At 40.4% G+C, this 15,108-nt stretch overlaps 1 protein-coding gene across 1 annotated transcript in view; it reads right to left on the bottom strand.

The window, feature by feature from the left end:
- Positions 1-3,567: 3,567 nt before the first annotated feature.
- The window catches only part of LOC131403247 (centrosomal protein kizuna-like), a 74,513-nt gene continuing 62,972 nt past the window's right edge, over positions 3,568-15,108 (bottom strand). Inside the window, 2 exon segments of the mRNA XM_058537522.1 lie at positions 3,568-3,668; positions 6,759-6,863. Of these exon segments, the coding sequence (XP_058393505.1) occupies positions 3,568-3,668; positions 6,759-6,863 (206 nt within the window).

Below are 15,108 nucleotides of genomic sequence, written 5' to 3'. Positions count from 1 at the left end.
AGTCGAAGAAGAAATCTAAAGGGAAATCAGAAAACGCTGGTTCTTTGAAGAGATCAACACAATTGACAAACCTCTGTCCAGTCTGACCAAGAAAAAGAGAGAAGATTCAAATTACTTGAATCAAAAACAAAAGAGAGAAAACAACACTAAGATATCACCTCACGCCCATTAGAATGGCTATAATCACCAAGCCAAAAAACAACCAACACTGGAGAGGATGTGGAGAAACAGGAACCCTCGTACACAGCTGGTGGGAATGCAAACTGGTGCAGCCTCTATGGAAAACGGTATGGAGATTCCTCAAAGAATTAAAAATAGAGATGCCCTATGATCCAGCTGTCCCACTACTGGGAATCTATCCAACAAACCTGAAATCAACAATCCAAAGGGCCTTATGCACCCCTATGTTCATTGCAGCATTATTCACCATAGCCAAGAAGTGGAAGCAACCTAAGTGTCCCTCGACTGATGACTGGATCAAGAAAAGGTGGTATATATATACAATGGAATACTACTCAGCCATAAAAAAAGACAAAATCGTCCCGTTTGCAACAACATGGATGGGCCTGGAGGGTATTATGTTAAATGAAGGAAGCCAGAAAGAGAAAGACAAACACTGTGTGATCTCACTCATATGTGGAATATAAACCAACACATGGACAGAGAAAACTGTATTGTGGTTACCAGGGGCAATGGGGGTGGGGGGTGGGCACAAGGGGTGAAGGGAGACATATATATGGTGATGGACAAACAAAAACGTACAACCCAAAATTTCACAATGTTAAAAACTATTAAAACATCAATAAAATAAAAAGACAAAACTGGAGGGAAAAAAAAAAAAAGAGAGGACAAGATTACCAACCTTACAGAAACAAAAAGGATTGTAAACAAATACTATGAATAATAGTACACAAATTAGATAACTTAGATGAAATACACAAATTACTAGAAAAACACAAACTACAAAAATGACTCAAGATAATCTGAATAAACCTATAATAAGTGAAGAGATTGAATCAGTAATCCACAAACTATGCACAAAGAAAAGCCCAGGCCTAAATGGTTTCACTGCTGAAATCTGCCAAACACTAACGGAAGAATTAATACCAATTCTTCCAAAAAAAAAAAGAAGAGGAAGAAACACTTTCCAACACATTTTATGGGGCTAATATTACCCCGATACCAAAATCAGACAAAGATGTCACAAGAAAGCAAAACTACAGGGGTCAGCCTGGTGGCGTAGAGATTAAGTTTGCACGCTCCACTGTGGCGGCCCAGGGTTCACAGGTTTGGATCCCGGGTATGGACTGATGTACTGCTTGTCAAGCCATGCTATGGCGGTGTCCCATATAAAAAAAAATAAATAGAGGAAGATGGGCACGGATGTTACCCCAGGGCCAATCTTCCTCCGCAAGAAGAGGAAGATTGGCAACGGATGTTAGCTCAGGGCTAATCTTCCTCACCAAAAAAAAAAGAAAACAAAACTACAGACTAATATCTCTTACGAACATGGATGTAAAAGTCCTCAACAAAATACTAGCAAACTGAATCTAGCAAGATATAAAAAGAATTATACACCATGACCAAGTGGGATTTATCCTAGGGATGCAAAGTTGGTTTAACATCCAAAAATAATTAATGTAATACATCATACAAATAGAATGAAAAACAAAAAATCACAAGACCATCTCAGCAGATGTAGGAAAAAGCATTTGACAAAATCTAACACGCTTTCATGATTTAAAAAAAAACTCAATAAACTAGGAACAGAAGGGAAGTTCCTCAATATAAAGGCCATCTACAAAAAATCTCCAGTTAACATCATACTTAATGGTGACATACTGAATGGTTTCCCTTTAAGATTAGGAACAAGACAAAGATTTCCACTCTTGCCATTTCTATTCTAAATTGTAGCGGAGGTTCTAACCAGGGCAATTAGGCAAGAAAAAGAAATAAAAGGCATCTATATCGGAAAGGAGGAGGTAAAACTATCTCTATTTGCATGAAGTGATCCTGTATATAGAAAATCCTAAGGAATCTACCAAAAAACTATTAGAAGTAATAAATGAGTTCAGCAAGGTTGCAGGATACAAGATCAATATACAAAACCCAATTTAATTTCTATACATTTGCATTGAAAAACCCAAAAGTAAAATTAAGAAAACAATTCCATTCACAATAGTATCCAAAACCAGGAATAAATTAACCAAAGAAATGCAAAACTCATACTCTGAAGTTGATTCTAAATTCATACGGAATTCTAAGGCAACAAGCTACAGCTAACAAAACAATTCTGAAAAAGAAGAATAAATAGTGTAAGACTCATACTTCCCAATTTCAAAAGTTACTACAAAGCAACAGTTGTCAAGACAGTGTGGTACTAGTACAAGGACAAACATACAGATCAATGGAACGGAACTGAAAGACCAGAAATAAACCTATACACCTATGGTCAACTGATTTTGCACAAGGGTGCCAATGGTGCTGTGACAATTGAATAGCTATATGCAAAAGAATGAAGTTAGACCCTAACCTTATCCCATAAGCAAAAGTTTACTCAAAATGGATCATACACTTAAATTTAAGAGCTAGAACTATAAAACACTTAGAAGAACACACAGGCATAAATCTTCATGACCTTGTATTTGGCAATGGACTCAGATCTGACACCAAAAGCAGAAGCAACTAAATAAATGAATAAATAAGTTAAACTTCATCATCAAAATTAAGGAATATGAGAAATGTAAAGTTCCTGCTTTAAAATTTCATCAGGGGCAAGCAACTAATTCAAATGGAATGCAGTCATCTAAAGGACATCTTTTTAATGAGCAATGCTATTACTAAAGGAGACTTGGGCTGTTTTAAATGATATTTAGCCCAAAGCAACAAGGGAGGTATTTCAGCAGGTGACTGCTTCCATTCCCATCTATAAATTCTTCCCCAGTGACTCAGTGCCCTTGCCTGATCAGTATTTTATGTTGATGACAAATCTCGCACACAACTCACTTATCATTGCTTGAAAAACTTACAAGAAGTGCTACTGTTTAACAAAACTGAAAAAATACATTTTGTCCTTTATGGAAAATAAGGAAGAAAGTATCAGGAAAGGAAAGAATAATTTAGGCCAAATACTCGGTAAGAAACAGGAATACAAAAACAAATAACCAGAAATTGCTAGTATATGTATCAGCCACTTCAGAAAGAAGAAACAGGCCACTTTATTTCCTTTAAGGCCTGACATTTTTCTCTCTGCCCTTTTCCGACACCCTCCATTGTGTGGTCTCTAAGCAGCCCTACTGCGAGCAGCTGTAGACGCTAATTCGTGGTTCACTGAGGTGTCAATTGAGTCTTAAACCAAGGAAACAACAGCTGCAAAACAATACTTGGCTCTGGTGCAAATATTTTCAAAGGTAGACTAAAGTTTCAACTGTTATTTTAGATAAACAAAACCCCAAACCATAACCTTCCATCAAGTCACAAAACAAAAGAACACGCGGCCGGAGTTTAATTCATTGCGTAGCGACGTTTCTCATCTTGTTGCCACTATTTAGACAGGCTTTCAGGACTTTACCTTGACAAACGACTTCCTTCACTAGATGAAAAACTAGCTTCCGAAGCGATTTTGTTAGTTGTCTTTGTCTTGAATGTACCGCTGCCAATATTCAAACCTGTGAGAAGCACAAACATGGAGAGTGTCAGCCACCACGCAGCAACGAGTGAAGAAGAGGGCTCACAATAACTTTGGTGAAACAAATGTCAACAGGGGAAGATGCTGCTCAAGCCACAGAAGGCAGGGAGCTTCTGAGGCAAGGAACATGTTGATAGAACTCTGAAAGGAAGTGGAGTGTTTTCCGGTGATACTTAGAAGCCACAAAAAATAAAAAATAAAATCATTCGAAGAGCTCTATTCCAAATGACCACGATGCACATGTGAGCACATGGGTCTCTACTACAGCACCATGCACTGGATAATTCACCTTGTTATAACACATGGGCAGCAAGGGATCATCAAAATAATGGGTGCTGGGAACCAGGTCTCAGAAATAACTGACACCGCTGGATGACAGTTACCCACCCCACCCACCCTTAAGCCCTCTGCCAAATCCTCTGTTTTTCCATCTCCCAGGAGAGACTGAATCTCCATTGAAAACCATCAAGGCCACTCTTTAACCAGCCTGAAAAAGTTGATGGGGAAGATGCACAATCCACCTCTTTCCTGGAGCCAGGGGAACCAGACTGTTCCCATGATGCTATCAGCGTGCAGGGCAATCCTTGACCTCTGCCTGCTGGGTGACTTCAGCCTTGGATGTTTCTGCTTCAAGTCTGATTCTTAACTGGCATTCACCTGAGATCACGGATAGAGAGTGCATGGGTGTCTCTGCAAAAGGCATTTGCTGAGTTTCTATCCTGTAACCTGCTTGCCTGCATGTAACCTCTGCAGCCAAGCCATTCTCTTAACAATGTGTCCGTGCTCAGCCTGAAGAGGGCTTCCATGTGCTTAACAGCATAAGGCCTTTTCAGACATGGAAAGGAAGGCGCAAGGTGGCAGTGGCTTTCCTTAGTGACAGGTCCAGAGGCAGAGACCTAACACATCTGATGCAGAAAGTAACTGAAACATGCACTGCTTCTTCAATAGTCAGATTTGGGGTGGCTCCTGAGTTCAGGGTGCCCATCCTCACCACTACCTGTAACAGCAGTAGCGGGGTACGCTAACCACAGGGTACGTGGCTTCCATTTCCCTCCACCCTGCCAGCCTGCCTCCTGCTTCTCTTTGGAGCTCAGAGAAGTCCCCAGGATCAGAGTGAGAGCGAGAGAGTGAGAGTGAGAGTGAAAAGTATTGTGTGACCACACGTAAACTAAACGCCAGAGGCCGTATCTGACCTCAGAGATGGCTGACACCACCAGAAGGACTTCTGTGATCCCAACGCAGGAAAATGTGGAATCTTGCAAAGCACATAGTGTAAATTTGAGTGTGGAGTGAGGGAACTGAATCTAGGGGTGCTTGATTATACAACCTATAAAGTATCACTTCACTTATGAATAAATTAATAAACAAATACATTAATCATTAGTATATTAATAGTACCATTTTTTTTTTTTTGTGAGGAAGATGAGCCCTGAGCTAACATCCATGCTAATCCTCCTCTTTTTGCTGAGGAAAACCAGCTCTGAGCTAACATCTATTGCCAATCCTCCTCCTTTTTTTTTCCCCAAAGCCCCAGTAGATAGTTGTATGTCATAGTTGCGCATCCTTCTAGTTGCTGTATGTGGGATGCGGCCTCAGCATGGCTGGAGAAGTTGTGCGTCGGTGTGTGCCCGGGATGCGAACCAGGCCGTCAGTAGCGGAGCGCGCGCACTTAACCGCTAAGCCATGAGGCTGGCCCCCAACATTTTTGATATACATCCAAGGGACTACAACTTATGTCAAATTTACTCATCCTTTGAACTTGTCCAATTAACTATCCATATAAAATAAACTTACCAAACACAGATTTGTGGAGTCACCTTCCAACCACGTGTGTCTGCTAACTGGCTGTAAGGCTCCGAGGGAGGTGCTACTCTCTTGTCGCCTCCTTTTGTAAAATGAGGGGGTTGGATAAATACTTTCTAAATCTCTCTGGATTCTAATTCTGTGACTCAAATGTGAAGAAAGTGGTGAAAAGCAAACGGTTAAGGGCTCACGAGTGCTACATCTTTCCAAAGTGATGAAGCCCTCCATTGGGGCAGAGGCCCTGCTTCATACCTCAGCCAACTACAATGTCTCACATTTGCGGAGTTCACATAACACCCAGCACCACCGCGGCCAGCAGTTGCCGAGGGCTGCTCTCTAACAGGCCCTGTGCTGGGCATTTCGCCTGCAGTGGCTCACTGAATCCTCAAAACAACCAAAATAACAGAATTTTGCAGCAACCAATTCTAACACTAATATTATCTAGGAAATAGCTCTCTGAAGACAGACAGCTAAGTCTAATGCACCACATGTCCCTCGAAAAAATGCCTGTCTGATATAGACATCTTTGAGACAATTGGGAAATCTGGATATGGCCTGGGAATTATGTGATGTTAAGAGATCACTGTTCATTCTGATGGGCGAAATTATGGAATGGTGGTTTATGTAAGGATAAGGAAGTGACTAAGGTGTACTTCCTTCTGTATGAATCCATTTACTTTCACAAAGGGAGCTGAAGTGACATACTAAAAAAAGGTGTAATAAAATAAAAACCAATGAAAATAATAAAAATGCAATAAAGTATACGAAAACAAAGAAAATTACAATTAAAACAAAAATCCTAGATTGAAGGAACTACACTTAAGCTTAAAATTTAGCTTTACTGGGATTTACAGTCTTTTCATTTAAAAAACCCAAAGTTTTCCAACATTCTGGTGAGGGAAAATAGCCCAGGATGATGTTCCCCATTGATGATTAAGAAACTGGAAGATGTGGGCAAAGAAAGAACTTGGGGTGTCTCCTGTGGTACTTAGCGACAAGTTACTATCATGACATGCCAGGTATAATCCAAGGGCCTGTAAGGACCATCGCCATGCCAGGGCTGGCACATATCCCGGAGGGAAGACTCTTCCAAACTCTTGTTTGTTAAGGACTGAAAAAGTACTGGCTGATTCTGATCCAGTGATAGCTTATTACAAAGCAAACTCCAGAAACTTTCAAAGAATGACCACCCTTCCCTGAGCACAGCACTAGCTGCTGCCTTGGATCACCTAGACACTGGCTGTGAGTGCTGAATCTGCTCACTTACCTGACAGTTGTGATGCAGAAGCATCTGCCTTTTGGAACCTGTCTTCAGTTTGATTTGTATTATCCTGAAGGGTAGACCACTTCAGCAACTGGTAGGCTTTTGTTTCTACAGATTTAAAAAAAGGCACAGATAACTGGATATCCACATGCAAAAGAATGAAGTTGGACCCTTACCTTATACCATACACAAAATCAACTCAAAAAGGGTTAAAGACTTAAACATAAGACTGAAAACTATTAAATTCCCAGAAGAAAACATAGGAGAAAAGCTTCAGGACATTGGTTTTGGCAACGATTTCTTGGATATGACACCAAAAGCACAGTCAACAAAATTAAAAATAGACACACAGGACTATCTCAAACTTAACTTTTGCATGTCAAAGGAAACAATCAACAGAGTGAAAAGGCAACCTACACAATGGGAGAAAATAACTGAAATCATATATTTGGAAAAGGGGTTAATATCCAGAATATATAAGGAACTTCTACCACTTGACAACAATAACAAAAATCAAATAACCCAATTAAAAATGGGCAAAGTGCTTGAATAGACATTTCTCCATATACAAATGGTCAATAAGCACATGAAAAGATGCTCAAAATCACTAATCACCAGGGAAATGTAAATCAAAACCACAATGAGATATCACCTCACACCCATCAGGATGACCACTATCAAAAGAACAGAAAATCAGCGTTGTGGAGGATGTGGACAAATCAGAACTCTTGTGCACTGCTGGTGGGTGTAGCTATTAGGGAAAACAGTATGGAGCTTCCTCAACAAATTAAAAATAGAATTACTATATGATCCAGCAATCCACTCTGGGTATATATCCAAAAGAACTAAAAACAGGATCTCAAAGAGTTATTGGCACACCTTTGTTCATCACAGCATTTTCCACAATGGCCAAGAGATGGAAGCAACCCAAATGTCCATCAATAGTTGAATGGATAAAGAAAATGTGGCATGTACATACAATGGAATATTATGCAGCCTTTAAAAAGAAGGAAATCCTGTCACATACTACAGTGTGGATGAACCCTGAGGACCTTATACTAAGCGAAATAAGCCAGTCACAAGAGGCCAAGTACTGTATGATTCCACTCATATGAAGTAACAAAAGTGGTCAAAATCATAGAAACAGAAAGTGGAAAGGTGGTTATTAAGGGCTGGGAAGAAGGGGGAGGGAGTATTAGTGTTTAGTGGGTATAGTGTTTCAGTACTGCAAGATGAAAAAGTTCTAGAGATCTGTTGCACAACAATGTGAATATACTTAACACTACTGAGCTGCACACTTAAAAACAGTTAAGATGGTAAATTTAAAGTTATGTATTTTTTTACCACAATTAAAATAAAAAGTAGAATTTGTCCATGACAATTCAGGTTTCTGCCTGTTGTCCCAGCATAATAATTAATAGAGTTGTGTTTTGTTAATCAAAAGTTTCCTAATTTAGACAATAAATTATATGGTGACGCTACTTAAGAGACATATGAAGCAAATGCAATGCAATGGCACAGTTGGGCTACTCATCAAAAAAAATCAACTGAAAAGATATTTGCTTGGCTCCTGACTGAACACTGATTGGATATATGATATTGCTAAATTGTTATTAACTGCTTTAGGTGTGAAAAAAATACACAGAAATACTGAATTTTCTACTACCTAGAAACAAGTTTCTTGAATTCCTCCTACGACGTTAACACTTTTCAAATGCATGCAAATTAGTTTTTTGAACTGTCCCTTTTTAGAAACTCTGAAAACAAACAAACAAAAAACAATTTAGTTGAACCCAGGTTTCAAGACTCGAAGTCAAGTTGTATGAATTTATTTGAGGTGGCCAAATTCCAGTCATTATTTTGAGTGGGTCTGTGGATAGGTTCACCTCACAGTAAAATGGTTTCTCTCCAGTCCAGGCCTTGCAGAAGCGGCTACAGGAATGAATCAGAGGACACGTAACTGACTGCCTTGGTTGGGCAGCTGGTCCTCTGCAGCACGCGCTGCCCTGGCCCTCAGGCTTGCACATTTGAGTGTGGGGTCTCTGGGCTGAGTGAGGGGCGGAAAGGTCAGGAAGGGGAGGCGGCAGCAGGATGAGCTGGGGGACCCACCGCTGAGAAAATCTAACCAGGCTCATGGTAGGGACAGAGAAGAGCATCTGCAGGGAGCAAAGCCAGGTGCCCCAGAGGGGTCAGCAGCAGCCTGGGCACCCACAGGACACCCTTACCCTGCAGGACTGTTAACAGTGTCTGCTGTAAGTTAAAGTGGGGAAGACTGTTGGGAAAAACAATAAATAATGATCACGTAAAGAACCTGAGAGACACAACTTTCCCATTACCTCAAGTCTCAAGGATGCCTGGATGAAACAGAGGCTGGAGAAATAGAGTTTTAGCACAGACATAACAAAACAGCATCCACGTCCACATCTCCAACGTGGCCACAAACAAAAGGACTCCTGCTGTCAGCACCAGAGGCTGGCAATCACTGCTTTCCTGCTTTTGCTGGTTCAATTTAAGAACTTAACCATGAGCCCCTTATTACTGGATTAAAACTACCGTCACGCTGACGAATAAAAATGTAACTTATCTTGCCCTACTGAGAATCAATCAAGATAAAAATAAGTACTTAAAATGAGCATCATATTTTGAAATATTAAATGCTATATAGTTAAAATATGTACAGATCAGGGACTCAACTCTGAAAATAATAAATCCTAAGGCAACACTTTTTAACATTGCTGGATTGTGATATTAGTTGGGCAAACCTGAACTAGTATTTTGACAAATTTAATAAAGAAAACACCAGATGTCATGCATGCAGAAGGGGAAAGTACTGTTTTGCATAACTTCTGTAAATGTGTTGGGTACTGGCCTGGGACAGAAAGTGTTTCTTGCTGTAGATTAGTCCCACTGTCCTAGGACAGCATCATAACACTCTCCTGTCAGTCCTACTACCTATATTACTTCAGATTTGTGGTAAGGTACTTTTGGGAGAGGAGAAGTATCAATAAAATCAAAGAATTCTAAAAAGGTAAGGAATCACTGTAAAAGAGGTAAAAATATTCTGTTTTGTTTTTATTCTAAAAGATCAACCAAAAAGTTTTTCAGCTTTTAGGATACAAGTCCAGATCATAATGACCATATGCTATTTCTGCACTCAATTATACTGACTTGGTCAAGGAAAAGAGAGCAAAGATAAAAGTTAAAAAAAAAAAAGAATAGGAAAAGAAAAAAAGAGTAGCTTCTTGGTAAACAAAGGCTCCTGGCAGCTGGAAGCTGGAGTTAGGCTTTCCTCTCATCTATTGTTGTGAGGTAAATCATCTGACTCCAGTGAGCTGGCTCTCCTGCTCCTCAGAAAACACGTGCCTTTTATTTTTAGGAGAAGATTTTCGTGAAAAATATAAAGCTAGTAGTTGTGAGTTAATTTCACATTTGGGAGGATTAAGTATTCTGTCCAAATATAGGACAGTACGGATATTATCACTGGTCTGAGTCTAGCAAGGGAGGAATGTGAAGTGAATTCACATTAGCAGCAAGGGACCATTTTACCACTCTGGAAAAGAAAGGCCGTTTCCATGTTCCACACACTTTCCATTCTGGTTTCCTTCTCTTCCTTCCTCTTATTCTTTTTTTTTAATTGAAGTATAATCGACATACAGCATTATATTAGTTTCAGGTATGCAACATAATGATCCAATATTTGTACATATTGTGAAATGATCACCACAGTTAGTTAACATCAGTCACCATACATAGTTACAAAGTTTCTTTTCTTGTGGGTGAGGAATTGTAGGATCTACCCTTCCCTTGCTTCTTGAAGGACTTGGACTCTGTAACTGGCCTTTCCCTTCAAGGCTGCCCTGAGTCTGCTTTCAACCGTACACAGTTTTGGAGGGATGTAGCTTGTCTCTCCAGTCTCGTTCTCCCAGAGCCCACCCCGCTTCCCAGCCATAGCTCCTTACTGGTATTTGATCTTTAAACCTTCTGTAGCCCTTCTCTAAGCGGAAAGTCAGTGAAGCTCACCTGGACAATTTTTATCTGGGACATAGCCGCCCTGACCTAAGTAATAGAGGGTTGGCAAAATCAAGCTGAGGACTGCTGGGCACATGGCCTGCTCCCATCCCCGATGCATGCTTCCTCGTGTGGTTTAAGGGCAAAGTGAAGTTTAAAAGGTGAAAGGATTAAGTGTATTCACTTGGAGGAAGAAACACTAACTGAGGCAGGACCAAGACACCAAACCAGCCAGAGGGGTTGGAGCAGGCGGCAGGTGCTGCTGTCTAACAGGAGGTCTGTGTCGGGCAGCAGATGCTCAGAGCTGTGGTCATTCTCCCATGGCATGTATCACACCCTCAGTCACCCCTGTTTTAGTCAGAAGAGCTGCACAAAACATTTGAAGGACTGGGAAACAACCCAAAAAGGAAAAACAAAATTAAGGTTTGGTTAAAAAATAACAATGAGAGGATAAAGGCTACATAGCCTGCGTAGAAACAAGGGAAGAGGGTTTAAGAACAGAAATTGCATAGATTGGACAGGGCAGGATTATAAATGCAGATGCTCTGGGGCCAAGCAGGTAGCAGAGAGAAGTGAGTCTGGCCAGCTGGAGAGCACATGCCTGGCCAGGGGGACAGCTGTTCTCCGGCTACAGCCAACTGCTGCCAGGTGGGAAAGTGGGCCTAGTCTTGCCAGACTCCTGCCTTTCTTAAAAAAAAAAATACAACACTGCACAGGCCAAACAGAACACACTGGAAACCTCGAAACTAGATGGTGGTGAGCAATTTTTTCTGTGTTCCCTAAAAGTGGCACAAGAACACTCGGAGAAAAACTTCAGCCAAGGGCTAGAAGCTAGATGTTAGCAAAAGCTTTCGTAGTTGACAGAGCTGAGAGACCCGGGAACACACTATCTAAGGCAGGCTGCAACAGCTGTGTGGAGGTTTTTAAGCAGCTGTTTGTATCAAATAGACCAGGTTTCAGACTCTTTGGAGGCAAGAGTCTACGTCTTGCTAGGGGCACTCAAACAATTCAGACCTCCTCCTGGAAAAGCCTAGAGGTCTTGGCCAGGACGCCAACTTCATAAGTCAAGGAGGCAAAGCTATGGGCGTGAAGTTTCTGGTAACTCAGGCCCAGGCTTTCCTAGAAGGAAGAAGGATAGTGAAGAATCACGCAGTTCAAAGCTGCACTGTATTGCCCTGCAGATTTATAGTTACGAAATGAATGAACGAACAAAAGAGCAAAAGTAACAAGTCTAGAGTTCAAATCAGCCTGCTATAGACAAGTGGGGGCCGAGTTCCTCCAGTTCCAAGGAGAAAAGACTTGAGTCTTCTCAACTGCAAGTAAACCCTAAGTCTGCAAATTCGAGGACTAGGTAGCCCCTTAAGGCTTTACTTTCCAGCCTGTGACTGAGAACTCCAGAGCAACATTTCCGCTCATTAGTCATGTCAAACTCCCAGAAAATTATTGAGAAGTGCATATAATTAGATAAAACAAATATTTCTAAAGAATACAATCATTGTCAATTAGAATGTTCTGGTACACACAGAAACAAATATATCTGCATGCTCAAGCTTTCAGTTCTGGATCTCTCAGTCAAGCATCTATTATACACTCAAATCTGTGTCAAGATTTAATTTAAAAAGTAGAAAATATTGCAATTTAAAACATAAAATAAAGGAGTCCAGGGGGTTAAAATCCATCCTTGGCTATTAATTCCAGACTGATGACACAAAGAGATAAATATGTTTTTCCCTACTTTGTTACATAAGCCAGCCAAACCCAATCATCTATCTTCCTACAAAGTGGTGAAGAATCACTGAGATTGTTTTTTTTTTTTTTTGATATGCATTTCGTGTCTAGAAAACGGAAACAGCCAGAGAAGGAAAGTGAAAACATGCTGAATAAAGGGAGGTAGGAGAGAGATGATGTTGAGGAGGGAAGAAAGAAAAAGCCTCAACTTCTTATCTTTTATTCTCTTTTATATGCAAATGTACACCTGCTAAAATACTTCTAAATCTAGAAATAAAAAGAAAAAGAAAATATCTGATGAACAAGTGCTTTTAACAACTCATTACAAGAACCAGAGAGAGACAGGGTTCACCAGCCCCTAGGGGTGTCTCCAGGCAGAGAATCTGCCCCTGGCTTGCGCAGAAATCCCTAATGAAAGAAAGAAAAGTTGGGCCCGGAAAAGGAGTAACAAAGGGAGATGCAAACAATACCATCACTACAAATAGAAAAACCTTGAACCAACAAAGAACTGGGCATCTTTGAGTAAGGAAGGGGAATTACTATTCCTATAGGAAGTATGTAGAAATTTAAAAATTAAATTTGAAAAGTATTTTCTGTCCACTGAGTTTCCCAGTGCTGTTACTTTTCACATATTTCTACACCCATGCAAATTTTTTTCCACACTGTTACTAGATGTGTTGCTGATGCAGCAAACATAGTCATTTTTGTAAAATAAAATAAAAATTGTGACATATATTTCTAAAATTAATTCTAAAGATAAATATTATCACTGAAAATCCAGAAGTCATTTGTCTAGTAATCTGCTCAAATGAAAACAAGAAAATATTAGGATATGGGTGCCTTCACAATTCTGAAAATACAGAAAACTCATCTATATTTAGGATTTTTTTCAAAGGCCATAAGTCAATGTGAACCTGAGATACATAGGTTGGATCCATGACCAGAATCACTTTTCATGTCCAGACTTTCTGCAATAAACTCCACTCCCCCAGTGTCGTGGGCCTGTAAATCTATTGCCAAGGTTTCTCTGTGCTCTCAGAGATTGCTGATGTACAGAGAAGAGAAACTCCTACTTCACATGAGTTGCCTGGAGCTGCTTCAGAAAATAAATATTTAGGGGCCAGCCCTATGGCATAGTGGTTAAGTTCGGCATGCTCCGCTTCGGCAGCCTGGGTTCGCAGGCTCGGATCCTGGGTACCAACCTATACAACTTGTCAGCCATGCTGTGGCGGCGACCCACATGCAAAATAGAGGAAGACTGGCACAGATGTTAGCCTAAGGCTAGCCTTCCTCAAGCAAAAACAAGAGGAAGATTGGCAACAGATGTTAGCTCAGGGTGAATCTTCCTCAGTTAAAAAAAAAATATTTACATCACATTCTTAATTTCTACGGAGTAATTCAACAATTACACTTGAAGATAAATGTCAGGCTTGTAACTGAACTTTAACGAATGTTCCAAAACTGAACTGAACAGTCCTGCCGGTATTACTTCATATGTAAATTTATAACCATAGTGCCTGCCACTTAACATTGTTCAGCCATGGGAGGGGAATTTTTAACTCTCCAAGTCATGCAATCTTGAACTTTTCAAAGACTGAGTAATCTTGATCAGGAAGCTATATTTTATTGGCATAATTAAATATTTTTAAAAACAATATTTTTAGCAATTTGCATTCAATGATTTATATAATGAGAAGAATCAGAAATAAAGACAATAATATTATCATTAGCATTATAGTAGGGTCAGGAATAATCAATGTATAAGATGAACTAGATGTTAGAAATGTAAAATATGAAGAAATCTCTCTTCACCCCCTACAGTGGGTTGAATGATGTCTCCCCTAAAATTCATGTCCACTCAGAACCTCAGAATGTGACCTTATTTGGAAATAGGTTCTTTGCAGATGTAATTAGTTAAGGATCTCAAGATGAAATCATCCTAGATTTGTGGTGGGCCCTAAATCCAATGACAGGTATCCTGACAGGAAGAGTGGACACAGAGACAGGAAAGAAGGTGATGTGAAGATGGAGGCAGAGACTGAAGTCAAGCTGTCACAAACTGAGAGCCACCAGAAGCTGCAACAGGCAAGGAAGGCTTCTCCCCTAGAGCCTTCAGGAGCACGGCACTGCTGGCCTTTGGTTTAGACTTCTGGCATCCAGAACTGGGAGAGAATACATTTCTGTTGTTTTAAGTTTGTGGTACTTTGTTACAACAGCCCTAGGAAAATAATACACTTCCTGATCCTCGATTTTATTAAAATATCTGAAGCCCAACCTCTTCTCTCCCCACTTGAGTCTCTTGTATAAAATGAAGGTGTTTCACAACATGACCTACAAAGGCTCTTTCAGCTTTGAGACCCCCTGCTCCATGGTTCTCAAACCTGGGGAGTCACCTGGGGGTGTTATAAAAGACTGATGCCTGAGCCCCACCCCTAGAGGTTCTGATGTAACTGGTCAAGGGTGTGGCTGGGGCATAGGTATCCACCCAGGATTCTACTGTCAACGACCAAGGAGAATTTCTCTAGTCGTTTATGAATTAATTTCCTTGAATGCAGGAGCAACCAATCGAAAACACTCTTCAGAAAGGTGCCTTTCATTCTTTACTGACCATGTTAAA

Source organism: Diceros bicornis, unplaced genomic scaffold, assembly GCF_020826845.1.
Source record: "Diceros bicornis minor isolate mBicDic1 unplaced genomic scaffold, mDicBic1.mat.cur scaffold_61_ctg1, whole genome shotgun sequence".
Lineage (NCBI taxonomy): Eukaryota > Metazoa > Chordata > Mammalia > Perissodactyla > Rhinocerotidae > Diceros > Diceros bicornis.
Note: the sequence above shows the minus strand (reverse complement) of the source record. Positions and strands in the feature narration are given on the sequence as shown.